Genomic DNA, 15,524 nt, shown 5'->3' on the forward strand with positions numbered 1-15,524 from the left:
TCTCTATCAAATGATTCCTAGGAGGACTGGTCACCTTGGTATTCAAGCCAAGTTCCCATTCAAAACTGGGGTCAGAACTAATTGGATAATGAGCTAACCCGAGAAATGATTCTCCTGACCCAAAGCCACATCCGACTCCTTCCGAAAGTGAAGACCTGATTCTGAAGCAATCGAGTGATGAGGAACTTGAAATTAGAGTTTGGAGAAGGTTGTGAGTCTTTTATAAAAAATTCTTCCGTCTTCCTGGTTGTTCTTTTTTTCCCCTTCTAGTTTGGGTTCTTTCATGCTGTTGCAACACCAGTGAAAGGTAAAGTGATGTATTTTTCCATGATGCTTACTCCCATGGTGAGACTTAACTTGAGAAACAGCAAATTCCCTGGAGTTTCTTCACGCTAAAGAACTATACAACTGATTGCTGGAGAATCATGGTTTCAGTTCACAGGGTTCTATTTTCCTAGTGAGTCATTTGACTTAGAGGCAACTCTAAATGCACCAGGAAGGCAACAGGAGCAATACACCAGGGCTTCAAGCTCTCTGCCACTTGAAGCCACTCCAGCAGCACCTAAGAGCTTGCTTTTCTTACTTGCTTCCTCATTACCCACGTCGATATTGCCATTGCATTAGAAATAACCGTTCAAGAACAGGATTTTTTCTCACATGTGGAATATTTGACAGATGTGGTTCACCTTTTTCTTCTTGGTTCTTATTTCATTCTCATTCTAGTACAGACACAGCAACCTAAGGATCTTTATTACAAGCTAATGAGCAGGGCATTTCTTCTCAAAATGGCTTTTTTTTGTTTAGAATTTGTAATGTGTGCATTTGAAGTAATTTGTTTTATGTATTTAAGGATTTAGAAACTAGACTGAATTTTGTTACATATTTTACACATTTAACAAAACAAATTTAGTAAAAGGTAAATGTATTAAAAAATAAAATTCCACCAAAAGTAGCATTTGTTTATTCACCACCCACTTTTCAAGCAGTTGTTCCAATATTTGCAGCAGCATTATTTTTGTAATTTATTTACTTTAAAGCTACTCTGCCTGACCTTGCTTAATTATCTTTATACTATTTTAACTTTATAATTTCTTTTTTATCAAAATAATACATGTACATAGTTTTTACATGAATATAATATACTTATAAGAAATCAGAAAAGTTTCTTGCTTCATCCTTCCCCAAGCTAAGACTACTCTTCACTGGTGTTCACTTTGCCTTTCAATAATGTTTACCCTCTATTTTCTCTTTCTGGAACTCTTGTTGGTTACATGCTGAAATTCCACAGAGTAATTCTTTTCCTGTTGTATTTTCTACTTGCCATCACAGCATTTTGGTCAAACTTTGAGATTTTTCTCAAATTTATCTTTCAGTCTTTATGTTAATTCTATTTCTGCTATTTCCCTTCCAAAAGCTCATTCTTATTCTCTGAATATTCATTTTAAGGATATCTTGTGCCTACCTCATGGATGTTAATATCTTCACTTATCTCTCTTGAGCATATTAATGTTTTGAAGACTTCGACTTTCACATCCTGCATTGCTCTGCTTTCTCCATTTTTTTTTTTTAATTTTCTGGTTGTTTTAGTCTCTTTCAATCAGTTTTATTGTTTGTTAAGTATACTAATTTTAAGAACTTTATATTCAAAAATTGCTATGAGAACAGTGAATTATTTAAAGATATAAAACATATTACTTTAGAAGTGCTTACCAGAAATTATCTAATAACATCAACTGAACATTGGTAGAGGTTGGGTGCATACTTGAGAATAATGAAATTAATAACACAGTAAGAACCTGAGGGTTCTTATTCTTACGTCTGATATCAAATGAGTTAAAATATTCAATATTTTTCTTATTTGTAACATGAAAGGAGTACCTAAAATTCTTAATGAACTTTCTCTAATCATAGAATAAACAAATTTAGTTTTGACATAAGAATTCTGATATTGATTACTATACCTGAAAATATAGTAATAATGTTTCAACTCCTATGTTCACTTCTCCTAACAATACTAAAATTTAGCATAATACTGTGGTAGTTATAAAATGACCATACAACTGTGGAAAAAGACCAAGAGAAACAAGAAATGGTATAAAAATTTGGGTATCAAGGGATTTAATATATGACAAGTATTATAAGTCAGTGGAAAATTATTAACTTAGTGCTTTATAATTTTCACTTATAAATTATTGTATGATAATATACATTTTAAAAGGTGTACAATATTTTATTATTTAGTATTTAAATTGTTAGCCATTTGAGAAAAAAATGAATTGAAATCCTAACTCATACTTTAAAGTAAATTTGAAGTGCATTACACTTTTGAATAAAAAAATGAAAGCCATAAAAGTAGTAGAAAAAGTTTAGATAAATATTTTAATAATCTTGGAGTAGGAAAGGATTTTTTGGACTGATAAGTAAACTAGTAGTTATAAGAAAGAGATGGATAGAATCAGTTACCTAAGATTTTAGCAATGTGTTTTGGAAAAAGCACAAAGTTAGAAGAATCTTTCCAATATATATATACATATATGACAAGCAGTTAATATGTTCAGTTTATATACAGCTCTTACTTTTTTTTTTTTTTTTTAATTTTGAGATGGGATCTCACTCTGTCACTCAGGTTGGAGTACAGTGACACAATCCTGGCTCACTGCAACCTCTGCCTCCCAGGCTTAAGTGATCCTCCCACCTCAGCCTCCTGAGTAGCTGGGACCACAGGCATGTGCCACTACACCCCGCTAACTTTTTGTATTTTTGGTAGAGATGAGGTTTCATCACATTGCCCAGGCTGGTCCTGAACTCCTGAGCTCAAGGGATCCACCTACCTCAGCCTCCCAAAATGCTGGCATAACAGATGTGAGCCATCACACCTGGCCTACATATTAATTTTTAAAAACATATAAACACCCCAAAAGAAAACAAGTGAAATATGTGTGAAGCAGAAATTCACAAAATAAATACATATAATTTTAAAAAATATTAAAATATAACGAGACCCTCTAAAAGTCAAAGTCATAAATACAGATTAAAATAAGATGTGTTTCCTGTCAGTTTGTCAATTATTAAAAAGATAAAAATACCCAAGGTTAGTAAGATTGTGGAGAATGGACATTCCCATACAATGTTCATGAGAATATTAGTTGGTAAAGCAAAACCAAACAACAAACAAAAAACACCTTTCCTTGGCAAGCCGGTAATCTGTAGCTAAATTTTTAAAGAACCTAGGCTTTGACCCGACAGTTTTTGTTCTATGAATATGCTCTAAGTAAATAACTAGACAATGAGGTTTATAAAGGGAAAACCTTAGAAACAACATAAATGTTAAAGCCATAAGAATATTTAAGTAGCTTGGTACTTAGGTACAAGATAATAGTATACAGCTACTGAATAAAGATAATTTATTAAAAGAAATTAATTTTTAAAAAATCTCAATATTTCACTAAGTAAAAATATACATTACAAAACAATAGCTAAGTATAATCATGCCTACTAATGGAAGTGTGGGGAAAAGGATGGAGGAGCAGGGTCTGGATTGGGTCAGAGTGAGGTCTGGATAAAGCAGTAGGTAGAATTGAATAACATCTCCCTCTTCCCATCTTCTCCCTCCCTGTCCCTCAGTCCACTTTTATGAGCAGCTTTCCTTTTTCATGAAGTTCTTTTTATTACTTTTCTTATCATTATCACTAACATATATGTTAAGTGCTTACTGTGTGCCAGGCATTGTGCTTAACATGTTATATGATTTATCTCATCAAATCGTCAAAAGAACTCTTCTTCCCAATTTGCAAATTAGGAAACAGAGTCAGAAAGGTCCTTGCTGAAGGACACACAATTATTAAAAGACAGAAACGAGAATCACACGAAGTCCATCTAACCCCAAAACTACACACTCAACTACTACATTACCCTGTCTTACAATGAACTTGAAACCAATTCACAACTGGGGTACAGACACAAACAGATATATGTGATGGGTTTGTGAAATGTGGCAGAAAGGAGGTGGAGGTTGGTAAAGTCAAATTGCAGGGTGAGATAACAAGAACACTACAAAGAAACAAATAACAATAAGTGAATAATAAATTGAGCATATAATATTTATAACAGAACTTGATTCTGGTATGAGGTTTTATTATAAACTACCCAACCCAGCCCTCTAGGGGCACCTATATCCTTTAGACAAGAGAGGGCTATTTTGTAAAATATAAAGTCCTCTTTTAACCAAGAGCCCAAGTAATTCATTGAAGGATCCTTTTACCCCATACAATAACTGGATCCAGTTTTCCCTAAACAGTGTTTCCTGGACAGTGTTTCCCTGTAAGCTAGAGCAGCCTGAGCCTTAGAGAAGGTGGAATGAAGCTCGCGGGGGAGGCAACAAAGACAGCTAATACTCACAGGGTCAGACACTGCAGCGTCCTCGAAATTCCAATCTCTCTTTCCATAGTACGGAAGTAGCTGAGCACAATAGCTAAGCTACATTTTTATAGCCTCTTTTAAGGTTGAGTGTGTCCCTGTGACTAATTTCTAATCAATGAAATATGAATGGAAATATGTGCCATACCTTCTTTATACTCTCTTTCTGCTTCTGCTGGGTGGATGCTGATGAAGAGGAGGGCCTAGGCAGGGGCACAGCTTCACTAAGCAGTGGCACAGCTTCACTAAGCAGTGGCACAGCTTCAAGATGGAAGGAATCTGGGGTTTTGAATCACAATGTGAAGGACAGACACCCAACAACCAAAATCTTAGACTGCTACATGAGGGAGAAATAAACAGTTTGGGGTCTATTTACCAACACAGGCAAGCCTACCATGAGTAATAGAGTTTCTCTATGTGTCACATAGGTATCAGCAACATTTGTCTTCTAATTCTAAGAAAAAAGTAAAGATCAGCAGTGAAATAGAAGCACACAGTAGTAGAACAGAGTACGTGGCATGGAAATGGGTGATCAGAGGGGTGGTGTATGTTGGCAAGACAGACATGATGCACAGCAGCTGGACGAGAGGAAGCATGTATGCTCAGAGAGCTTCTGCTCTTAGGGACTTGCAGAATCCTGTAAGAAAGAGACAGGGTTGAGGGTGGCCCATTTGGCTGAGTGCTACTGACCCTGTTCACTTAGGAAATTTCAAAGTCTACTTACCTAGATTCTACATACAGCTAGGTTGTATGTATTTGTGTGAATATGAGCATGCTGTATATAGACACATGCATATATGTAGTCAGAATTAATGTCAATATTAAATTTAATATCCAAAATATTAAACTATTAGAGATGAAGTATGATAGGTAGTTTAAATGTTTTTCTTTCTGAATCATCTGAACTATTGAAAAGAATCATATCATGCATCTGTAATAAAAAAATGTTCTTTATTTTGAAGGAGAAAAATTCTTCCTGTTTTATATTTTCATGAAAATATTTAAGATGGGAAACATTTTATTGGCTGTACATAAATAAATATGTAATAAGAATGAGACACAATGTTTTGTCCAGTTCTTATCATGAAGTCTTTCAAGAAGGGAATACATGCCCACCATAAAACATATGACTACATGTTTGTAAATCCCCCGTTACATAATAAGCATTGTATTGTATTCATGATTATCACCGGTACTTGGCACCCTTTGATACTCAGTAATGGTAAGTGAATGACTGTATGAATGCATGAGCACTTTAGTAGCTTTTGAAGTGTAACTTTCAATGGTAACTGATAAATTATTTCAGCCCTGGAATCACCATTTCCTGTTATTTCAGTGTATGGCATAAAGTAATTGACTAATCACACATAAGACACCTAAACAAGTGTTCTTTTCTTTTTCTTTCACTTTACATATCACAGCTCCATTCAACCCAAATAAAGATGCAGATAGCATAGTCAAGTTTGACACTTTTGGAGATGGAATGGGGCGATACAACGTGTTCAATTTCCAAAATGTAGGTGGAAAGTATTCCTACTTGAAAGTTGGTCACTGGGCGGAAACCTTATCGCTAGATGTCGACTCTATCCACTGGTCCCGGAACTCAGTCCCCACTTCCCAGTGCAGCGACCCCTGTGCCCCCAATGAAATGAAGAATATGCAACCAGGGGATGTCTGCTGCTGGATTTGCATCCCCTGTGAACCCTACGAATACCTGGCTGATGAGTTTACCTGTGTGGATTGTGGGCCTGGGCAGTGGCCCACTGCAGACCTAACTGGATGCTATGACCTTCCTGAGGACTACATCAGGTGGGAAGACGCCTGGGCCATTGGCCCAGTCACCATTGCCTGTCTGGGTTTTATGTGTACATGCATGGTTGTAACTGTTTTTATCAAGCACAACAACACACCCTTAGTCAAAGCATCGGGCCGAGAACTCTGCTACATCTTATTGTTTGGGGTTGGCCTGTCATACTGCATGACATTCTTCTTCATTGCCAAGCCATCACCAGTCATCTGTGCATTGCGCCGACTCGGGCTGGGGAGTTCCTTCGCTATCTGTTACTCAGCCCTGCTGACCAAGACAAACTGCATAGCCCGCATCTTCGATGGGGTCAAGAATGGCGCTCAGAGGCCAAAATTCATCAGCCCCAGTTCTCAGGTTTTCATCTGCCTGGGTCTGATCCTGGTGCAAATTGTGATGGTGTCTGTGTGGCTCATCCTGGAGGCCCCAGGCACCAGGAGGTATACCCTTGCAGAGAAGCGGGAAACAGTCATCCTAAAATGCAATGTCAAAGATTCCAGCATGTTGATCTCTCTTACCTACGATGTGATCCTGGTGATCTTATGCACTGTGTACGCCTTCAAAACGCGGAAGTGCCCAGAAAATTTCAACGAAGCTAAGTTCATAGGTTTTACCATGTACACCACGTGCATCATCTGGTTGGCCTTCCTCCCTATATTTTATGTGACATCAAGTGACTACAGAGTAAGTCTTTGATTGTTTCTTATTTTTCTTGTTCTTTCTCCTGCCAGTTTTTCTTGTGTAGTATTTAAAATAGACTCCTTTTATTTCATCTCAACAAGTTGGGTAATTTCAAATGCCATGATGAGCCTGTATATTAAATGTTAAAATTAATTATGTATGTAGAGAGCATTTAATTAGTACCTACCACATGCAGAGCACTGTGCTAGGCACAGAGGGGAAGAGAAATATAAATGATATGGTCATTTACCCAATTTATAATCTAGTGGGAGATAAAATGTAATACACGTACACATAATGTTAATTAAACTTAAAAAGTGACTGACAATAGAATAAGACTTAAAATAAGAATCTAATTGTGAGTCTATTTGAGAATACTTTAAATTAGATGTAGGAGGACTTGGCTACCATGGATCAATCTGTAAATTAAAATACACTTGCAATATTAAGCCAGGATAAGTTTAAAGATAGAAACTTTCATTCATGCTTCATTACTTCTCTAAAACAGATTGAAATACAATGTTAGTTTGCTATGTCTTTTCTATAGCTTTAGTTATATATACATATATATTTTTCTTTAACTAGTTAAAAATTTTACTGTACATATCCAGGTAACCTAATTAACTATAGAGTGTTAGTAATATACAGTTCAAATTTCTGGGCTCCCTTACAATTACCAGCTCTTTTGAAAGAAACTTCATCATTCCATTATAATATTCCAAACTGTTAAAATGCTACATAAAATGTAGCATTTTATAATTCTGATTTCAGTATCTCACAATGAGTATAAGAATGTTTCTCTCTTGAGGTATTTGTTTTTTATTCTCTATGTTTCTTAAATTGTCAGAGATTAAGGTTTTCCAGAAGCATAATGTTTTACTTGCTGCACCATGATTTCACAAAATGAAGTGCCTCCATAGGTTTTAAAAATCCTCAAATCTGCTGTTTACCAGCAATTCCTACATCGCCAAAATCTAGAAAATTGCAGCCCAAAAAGAAGACAGAGTAGATACAAAATTTCAGTTAGATAGGAAGAATAATTCAAGAGGTCTGTTGTATAACATGGTGACTATATTGTATTCTTGAAAATCATTGAGGGTCAATTTTTAAGAGCTCTTACCGTAAAAAATGGTAAGTATGTGAAGTAATGCATATGTTAATTAGCTCTATTTACCCATTCCACAATGTATACGTATTTTAAAACATCATGTTGTACATAAATGTATACAATTGTTCTTTGCCAATTAAAATAGATAAATACTTTTGTTAAAAAAAAAAGGCAAATCTGTTTAAAGCTTGGAATCAAGATGTTGGCAAAGTATATTGTATCTAGTCGCTGTAAATTATTCACAACCATGTAACTGAAACCTATGGGCTACATTAAGGGATGAACAACAAAGATGAAGAAGGTAAGTTCAATGTTGTGGGGCAAAACTAGCTATAAAAATTTTGGAAAATTTTAAAAAGAGGAAACATCAGAGCTGGATCGGCAAAGTCAAAGAACAGAGTATATGAACTACAGGGGAGTTGGAGTGTTAGAATTTGAGGATTAACATGGAGAACTATAGTTAATGTATTGTAATGCCCCATCTCTATCTTTTGTCTTTAGATATACATCTAGTCCCATAGATCTGCAGGATTTTTTTTTTTTTAAGTTTTTAGGAAGCCACTCTTAGCAGACATGATTTGGAGTACTGGGACTGCAAAATAGTTACAATACTAATTACTTTGTGCTGGACAAATGATTTGAAACTCTTCATTCTCGAAAGAGCTGGTGAAAAAAAATGACAGAGCAGAAAACACTACTGAGAATAAACATAAATAACATTATAAAAATTTAATTTTATTGAGTGAATTAGCATTTACTTCTTTTTTTTTTTTTTTTTTTTTTTTTGAGACGGAGTCTCACTCTGTCACCCAGGCTGGAGTGCAGTGGCGCGATCTCGGCTCACTACAAGCTCCGCCTCCCGGGTTCACGCCATTCTCCTGCCTCAGCCTCTCGGAGTAGCTGGGACTACAGGCGCCCGCCACCAGGCCCGGCTAATTTTTTGTATTTTTTTTTTTTTTTTAGTAGAGACGGGTTTCACCATGGTCTCCATCTCCTGACCTTGTGATCCGCCCAACTCAGCCTCCCAAAGTGCTGGGATTACAAGCGTGAGCCACCGCGCCCGGCCGCATTTACTTCTAAGACACACAAAAAATGACTTTCTTCTTTACATGATAGCGATAGAGTAGAACAACTGACTGAATGGAATTAGCTGAAGACACCAGAGCTTTCACCACATAGAAGAAGTCATAAGGAAAATGAAATGGTACAGAGGTTGTGGAATAGAGTTTTTTAAGGTCCGTGATAATTAAGGTATCCAGTGATGCTAAGATCATTTAAAGCCTCACAAATAATGCCAATTTTAAGTTTACAGAAGAAATGAGAAAGGTAGACTGAAGCCTCCAATGTAGTGGTTTTCAAATTTGGCTGCATATTGAATCAACTGGGTAGCATTAAAAAAATATTGATACCTGGGACACAGCCCCAGAGATTCTGATTTAATTGGCCTGGCCTGTGGCTTGGGCATCAGAATTTTTCAAAGCTTCCCAGGTAACTCTGATTTGCAGCCAGGATTAAAAACCTCAGCTCTAATGAATCACATGCTCTTCTTGTCCTACCAATATGTCTAGTTTGGCCTGTACTGTTTTGAAATACTTGTCAAAGTTAGAAACTTGAGAAACTTTACATACATATCCAGATTCTTGGTTTTTCTTAACAAAGTAAAAACGTGAGCCCAAATTCCTACACTCAACAATTAGCTGGACCTGAGTAGTGCTCACCCGTGAAGACAGAGCACTCTTATTCCTGTTGCCCGTATCTCCCACTGATCTCTGAATTCTCACACCTGGTCCCTTTCACTTACGAACTTTCATAGACCCTGTAAGCATTTGAACTTGGGACCCTTGCTCTAGAAATTCCAGAACAATACTGAGATTTAAAATTTCCCAGAGGAAAGTCGTGTGGTTCAGACAGAATTAGCAGCAATAATTTAAGAGCAGCTGAAAAAATTTTGAGCATCAGTCAACAAGGTTTATATCTCAGTACTTTGCCACGCATTGTGAGTTATAAATAAACATAAAGCACGATTCCAGTCTTCACAAAGTTTATATCTCAGCTGGAAGAAAGATATTAAACAAGAAAGAATTCAAGAATTATAAACACAGAATAGTTTATAATTAAATTGATGATATAAACTCTAAATACCTGTGGGCTCCATAAGAGTTATATGGGTAAGATCATGATCTTTCCAGGATTACTTCTTGAAGACAGGATTTTTACCCCGTAACCTTGGCGGGCAAATGCAACTAAGGTATTTAGAGAATATAGGGAATATTCTGGAGACAAGACAGGAATGAGCCAACCAGAAGGAAGCCATATCAGTCTTACTCAGTTCGAAAATGGGCCGGGGGCAGGGCTGGTTCATTTAGATAATGTTTAAGGGCTTTGAGATCTTGAGTTTGTTTTGTTTTGGTTATTTGCTTGGGCAAAAAAGTGACATGATGAAAGGCAAGAGGGAAAGAAACCTTCCTCATCAACTTACTCTGCTAGATGCTTTAAGTACATGAGCTCACTTATCTTCATTTTGATAAAATTTGGAAGTAAATTTTATTATCCATTAGAAAGATGAGTAAACAGAGGATAATGAACTTCCCAGGTGGCACAGTTAAGAAATAGTAGTTTTTCTGATTCAAATCCATGCCCTTCGTACTGTACCACAGACGTATCCATAATATGAAGGATGGATTTGAAAGGGTAGAGTCTAGATCAAGGAGGACTAATTGAAACTCTTACAGGAATTCAATACAGAGCAAGCAAGAAATTCAGTCAGAAAAAAAAATTCAAAGGATTTTTGAGAAACTATCCAAGTCATCTCCTGCTGTATCGCAACTAACCATTCTCAGATAGTTTAAGAATCAAACACTGAGTCATTGGGATCTAATATGTAGCTTAAATTGTGTAAATAAAAATTCAGCCATGTTTGAGTGGAAAGTTATCCAGAAAGGAATTCATTCATAGTAATTACTGAGTGTTTTGTTCATGTTTTCCAAAAAAATATTTGAGGACTTATTATAGGCCTTGGAGATACTGTTATCAACATAGGCAAGTCTCTCCTCTTTTGTAACTTACAGTGGGGAATGAGGTGAAGATGGAGGTGGAGCATAAATAATGAATGAATGAAAATGCAGGCTCATTCAGTAGTGAATGCTGTAATGAGATTTTTAAAAAATCACCTTGAAAAGTGGGTTACTGCAGCTTATCTCAAATTTTAACGTGCATGCAAATCACCTGGGGATCTTGTTGAAATATTGATTCTGATTCAGTAAGAAAGGATGGGGACCAAGAATCTCGATATCAGCAAGCTCCCAGGAAATGGAGATGCTACTAGACTAAGGACCATACTTGGAGTGTCAAGACTCCAGGTTCTTTTGGGGGTTGGAGCAGATGAAACAATTTACCTACAGTAGGCAGAGTCTTGGGAATTGGCTCTAGAATTTTGACAAGGTTCAAATACTTACAAAGAAATTCCTATGTTCCCATGTTGACTATTTTGAAGATTCAAAAATATATATCTCAAATTCTTTAAAAAAATTTGTGTCACCCCTACTTTGCTGGTACCTATTTCATAATATTCCACTGAAGAAAATATTCCACTGAAGGGAGGCAGCCAGACATTGGAATTCTATGTGCTATGCAGATGAAACAGCAAGTTCAAACACTCTTAAACAAAAATATCTTAGAAAAGAAAAGCATATGGCTACAGTTTAATGACTAAATGGAAGAGCGATTTGATATGAGAAATAGGCAGGAGAGTTAAATCATGTAGGACTTTATAAGCTATAGCAAAGAGTTTAGATTTTATTCTATATGGAAAGGAAAATCACTGAAAGATTTTTAAGCAGGGGAGTTTATGATCTCACATTTTAGTAGAAAAAATCAGGCTGCTGTAAAGACTCTATTACTACCTGGCAAAAAGGCATAAACGAGGAGACTGGTTAGGAAGTTGAGGGGGGTACTGCGGTCAGAACCATCCCATAGTAGGATGTTAACAATGGAGATGGTTAGAAGTAGAGGCAGAACCTGTCAAGAACTGTGAAAGGTTTTTACCCTGTTGCAATCTACCAGGTTAGCCTGCCACAGTTTCAGTATCTTTGTGTCAGAAGACATGAGACTCCTGATTCAGAAACAAATAACTTTGTTACTCATAGCCATAGCAGTAGCCATAGTATCAACACTTGTGTAGATTCCTTGAGTCCTGATTTCTCTTTTTTTCATACATGGAGTTTTGCTCTTGTCGCCCAAGCTAGAGGGCAATGGCATGATCTTGGGTTCAGGCAACCTCTGCCTCCTGGATTCAAGCAATTCTCCTGCCTCAATCTCCCAAATATCTGGGATTACAGGCACATGCCACCACACTGGGCTAATTTTTGTATTTTTAGTAGAGAGAAGGTTTCACCATGCTGGCCAGGCTGGTCTCAAACTTCTGACCTCAGGTGATGTTCCCGCCTCAGCCTCCCAAAGTGCTGGGATTACTGACGAGAGCCACCGCACCCAGCCACGTCCTGATTTCTACAAGGCAATGCAGAGTGGGCTAGGACACCTGCATAAGCAGTACTCAAAAGAGGATCAGTTGTTACTTTCTTTTTGCCTTAGGATCAAATACACAGCAGCATGGTGCTGTTATTGATCCTATCCTTATTTAAAATGTTGACATTGTGTTCATCATGGGCTTAGCATTTTTGATTTTTTAAACATTGCATTATTGTCTTGATTAATGCATTTTTGATGCCTCCTTAAATTTGTATCTCAGGCAAGTGCCTCACTTGCTTCACACCAGCCCCAGCCCTGCCTTTCCCCTAATAGGTTAGGATGGTGATTTGGGTGTCTATCACCAACAAGGCATAAAATTTTGAGTTCCTCCCCTCTCTGAAGTTCCTCAGCATACTTAGTCTGGTGTGTATGGACTTCACCCACCCTTCAGGATAGGGAAATTTTAATCTAGCCTTAAGTAATACTTTCCTTAAAGCAGCTAAAATTAGGATGGGGGGAGGGGAGTAGAGCAGCACAGTGAGAGAGCAGCTCCTTGCCAATAAATAAGACACACTTGTTTTCAGTTTTAAGCACTCAGCAGCTACCTATGGCTCAACCATATGAGGTCCAATATTTTTGTGCAGCTAAAAGACTAAATTATGAAATAAGATCATCATTACTGTCACTATTCGCTTCAACTTTGATGACCCATTGAGTAAGAAGCCAGAGCCTATAGCTTTCTGGCTGGAACTCATGGCTTGTGCACTTAACTAATTTGGCCTTTACTCACACAGCAAGTGTGTTTTGCTTCTTTTTTGATACAAAATTAACAGAGCATTTTCTCTCTCATCATGATAATATCTCTTAGGGTCGTGCCTTCTTGTAACGTAAGGGTTGGGGAAGTTTTCCAGAGCTGTCGCTGATGGTAGGAATTTGTCTAGATTTCTTTGCATCCCTTTCTCATTCTTTGTCAACACTGTAAACCAATCCAGGTGAGTAAGCGCCCAAATACAAATCAGTGCCTCATCTATAGCTTCCCAGAAAGCTAAGTTCCACTGAAAAACAAACAAAACAAAACTCTGAATCCTTTGATTGTCATCTTGGAATGAATCTAAGTTTGGAATAAGAGACTACAGCTGGGGATTAATCCTTCAAGGGCCCAGCTGTTGCCATTCTTCCTTAACAAGCATATGTGCCCTGTTGCCTCAACCTCCCAAGGAAACCAGTCAAAGTTCGAATGATTCACCTGGCTTCTACCTTCTCTGAAAGTCTCTCTCTCAATGCTCAGTGAAGGTACATGTCTCTGCAATTTTTGTGTAAAAGAGAGTGGAATTTGCTGCATACCCAGGACAAATGTTAGTACTAGTTATCAGAATCAAGTGGATCTTAATCCAAATGGGGAGGAAATTCACCCCACTCTACCCTCCAGAGAAGAGTTAACAACAGCCAGGGCATCAGTCTAGCAGCTGTGTTTGAACCTACTTCCTGTTACTCAACCTTCGACCACATCTCCAAATCCTTCTCCTTAACAGGCAATAAAGTGGAACACTATTTATTCCTGGTTAATCACACAATTTGGTCAACATGTTTGCTACTGATTCCCATGGACTTCCTCAAATCCTGTTAATCAACCTTTGAAGCCCTCATATTTTCTTTCTGAAAAAGCTATGTGTCTGTTGGCGTTCCTTCCTCATTGTCAAAATTGTCAAAGACTGTAGTGAGATTTTACTATACTTACAAGGCAACAAGTTAGCCTACCACAGTTTTACAAATGCTAGCAAAAAGAACTTTATGACTCACAGCAATAGCAGTAGCCAGAGTGTCAGCATTTGCACAGGTTTCCTGAGTGCCACTTCTCACAGGGCTACACAAAGTAATCCAGATGACCCCTGTACCAGTGGGTTACATCACAGGAGAGGAACTCTGAGACTAGGGAACCTGAATCTTTTATAATGAATAGTATGCTTCCCTTTATTCTAGAGGTAGGCACTGTCTCTATCTTCTAAAGCTCTTTGCTACACAAAATCCTTGAAAAGACGTTCTGGAACAAAGGCAGTCAGAGCCTTGGTCACAAAATAACATGAGAGGCTCATGTAGAATAATTTCCCAACAGAATTTGCTGTTGGACTGGATGTCTAGGTGTAAGGGCAATGGTAAAATCAAGGATGGTCTTTGGCTTGCACACTGGGTGGCATTTGGTGTCGCTTACTCAAATAGTGACACTTGGGGAAAGGGACCAAATTTTGATTACATTATTATGATATGCCTATTTCATTACCAAAAGAATATGTCATGGTGGCAGTTGAATATTTAATTCTAGAAGCCCAAATTATAGGTCAAAACCAGTAATAATTGATTTGGACATCCTCAATATTTAAGCCATGAAACTCAATGGGATGGTGAAGAAAAAGAGTCCACAACTGAGCTCTGGGGAACTCCAGCACTTAAAGTTCAAGTAGAATAGATAACTAAGACAAAGAACAACCACCGAGGGAAAGATGTGTCCAGGAATCCAAAAGGAAGGAAGTGATTAACTGTGTCAAGCATTGCTGCGAGTTCGACAAAGATGAAAACAGAGCATCGTGAGCTGGTAGTATTCAAAGGGTAGAACACAGAATTACAGATAAAAACAGACTTTTAATAGTGTGACTTACTGAAGGAACTGGATAACTGAAACTATGAGACTGATATTTGGGCTTTGTAGTAAATAAAAGGTATTTCATCTTTATAACAGGTATACTGAATAAACATGGTGCACAAAAACTATGATAAAAATGCAACTTTAGTGCTCCTTCCGTTATCTCTTCAGTATTTAGCAAGGGTAACAATCCCCCACTTTGGGATGGAAATTCCTGTGCACATATTCAAACACCAAATGTTCACTACATGTGAGACTCCATTCTGGTGCTGGGGATAGCACAATGAGAAAAAACGTTCATGACCTTTGTAGGCCCATGAATGTATACGCTTTTAGGTAACATAAGGTACTACCATCATTTTCAATTGAAAATTGTCTTTATTAAGAAATTAAAATATATAGTCCTATGT

The 15,524-nt window shown here is 37.3% G+C and overlaps 2 protein-coding genes across 4 annotated transcripts in view; one reads left to right on the top strand and one right to left on the bottom strand.

Annotated features, from left to right (window-relative positions):
• GRM3 (glutamate metabotropic receptor 3) overlaps positions 1 to 15,524 on the top strand; it is a 220,543-nt gene that overhangs the window by 187,962 nt on the left and 17,057 nt on the right. For 2 of the 3 annotated variants that reach the window (XM_030822024.1, XM_003252323.4), the window contains exon 4: positions 5,838 to 6,904. The exons of the other annotated variant lie outside the window; for it this stretch is intronic. In XM_030822024.1, the coding sequence (XP_030677884.1) occupies positions 5,838 to 6,904 (1,067 nt within the window). The remainder of the gene's footprint in view (positions 1 to 5,837; positions 6,905 to 15,524) is intronic. 3 annotated transcript variants of the gene reach the window in all.
• The window catches only part of KIAA1324L (KIAA1324 like), a 229,313-nt gene that overhangs the window by 2,806 nt on the left and 210,983 nt on the right, over positions 1 to 15,524 (bottom strand). The gene's annotated exons all lie outside the window — the stretch shown is intronic.

The sequence above is a fragment of the Nomascus leucogenys genome, chromosome 11 (genome assembly GCF_006542625.1).
Source record: "Nomascus leucogenys isolate Asia chromosome 11, Asia_NLE_v1, whole genome shotgun sequence".
NCBI classification, from domain to species: domain Eukaryota; kingdom Metazoa; phylum Chordata; class Mammalia; order Primates; family Hylobatidae; genus Nomascus; species Nomascus leucogenys.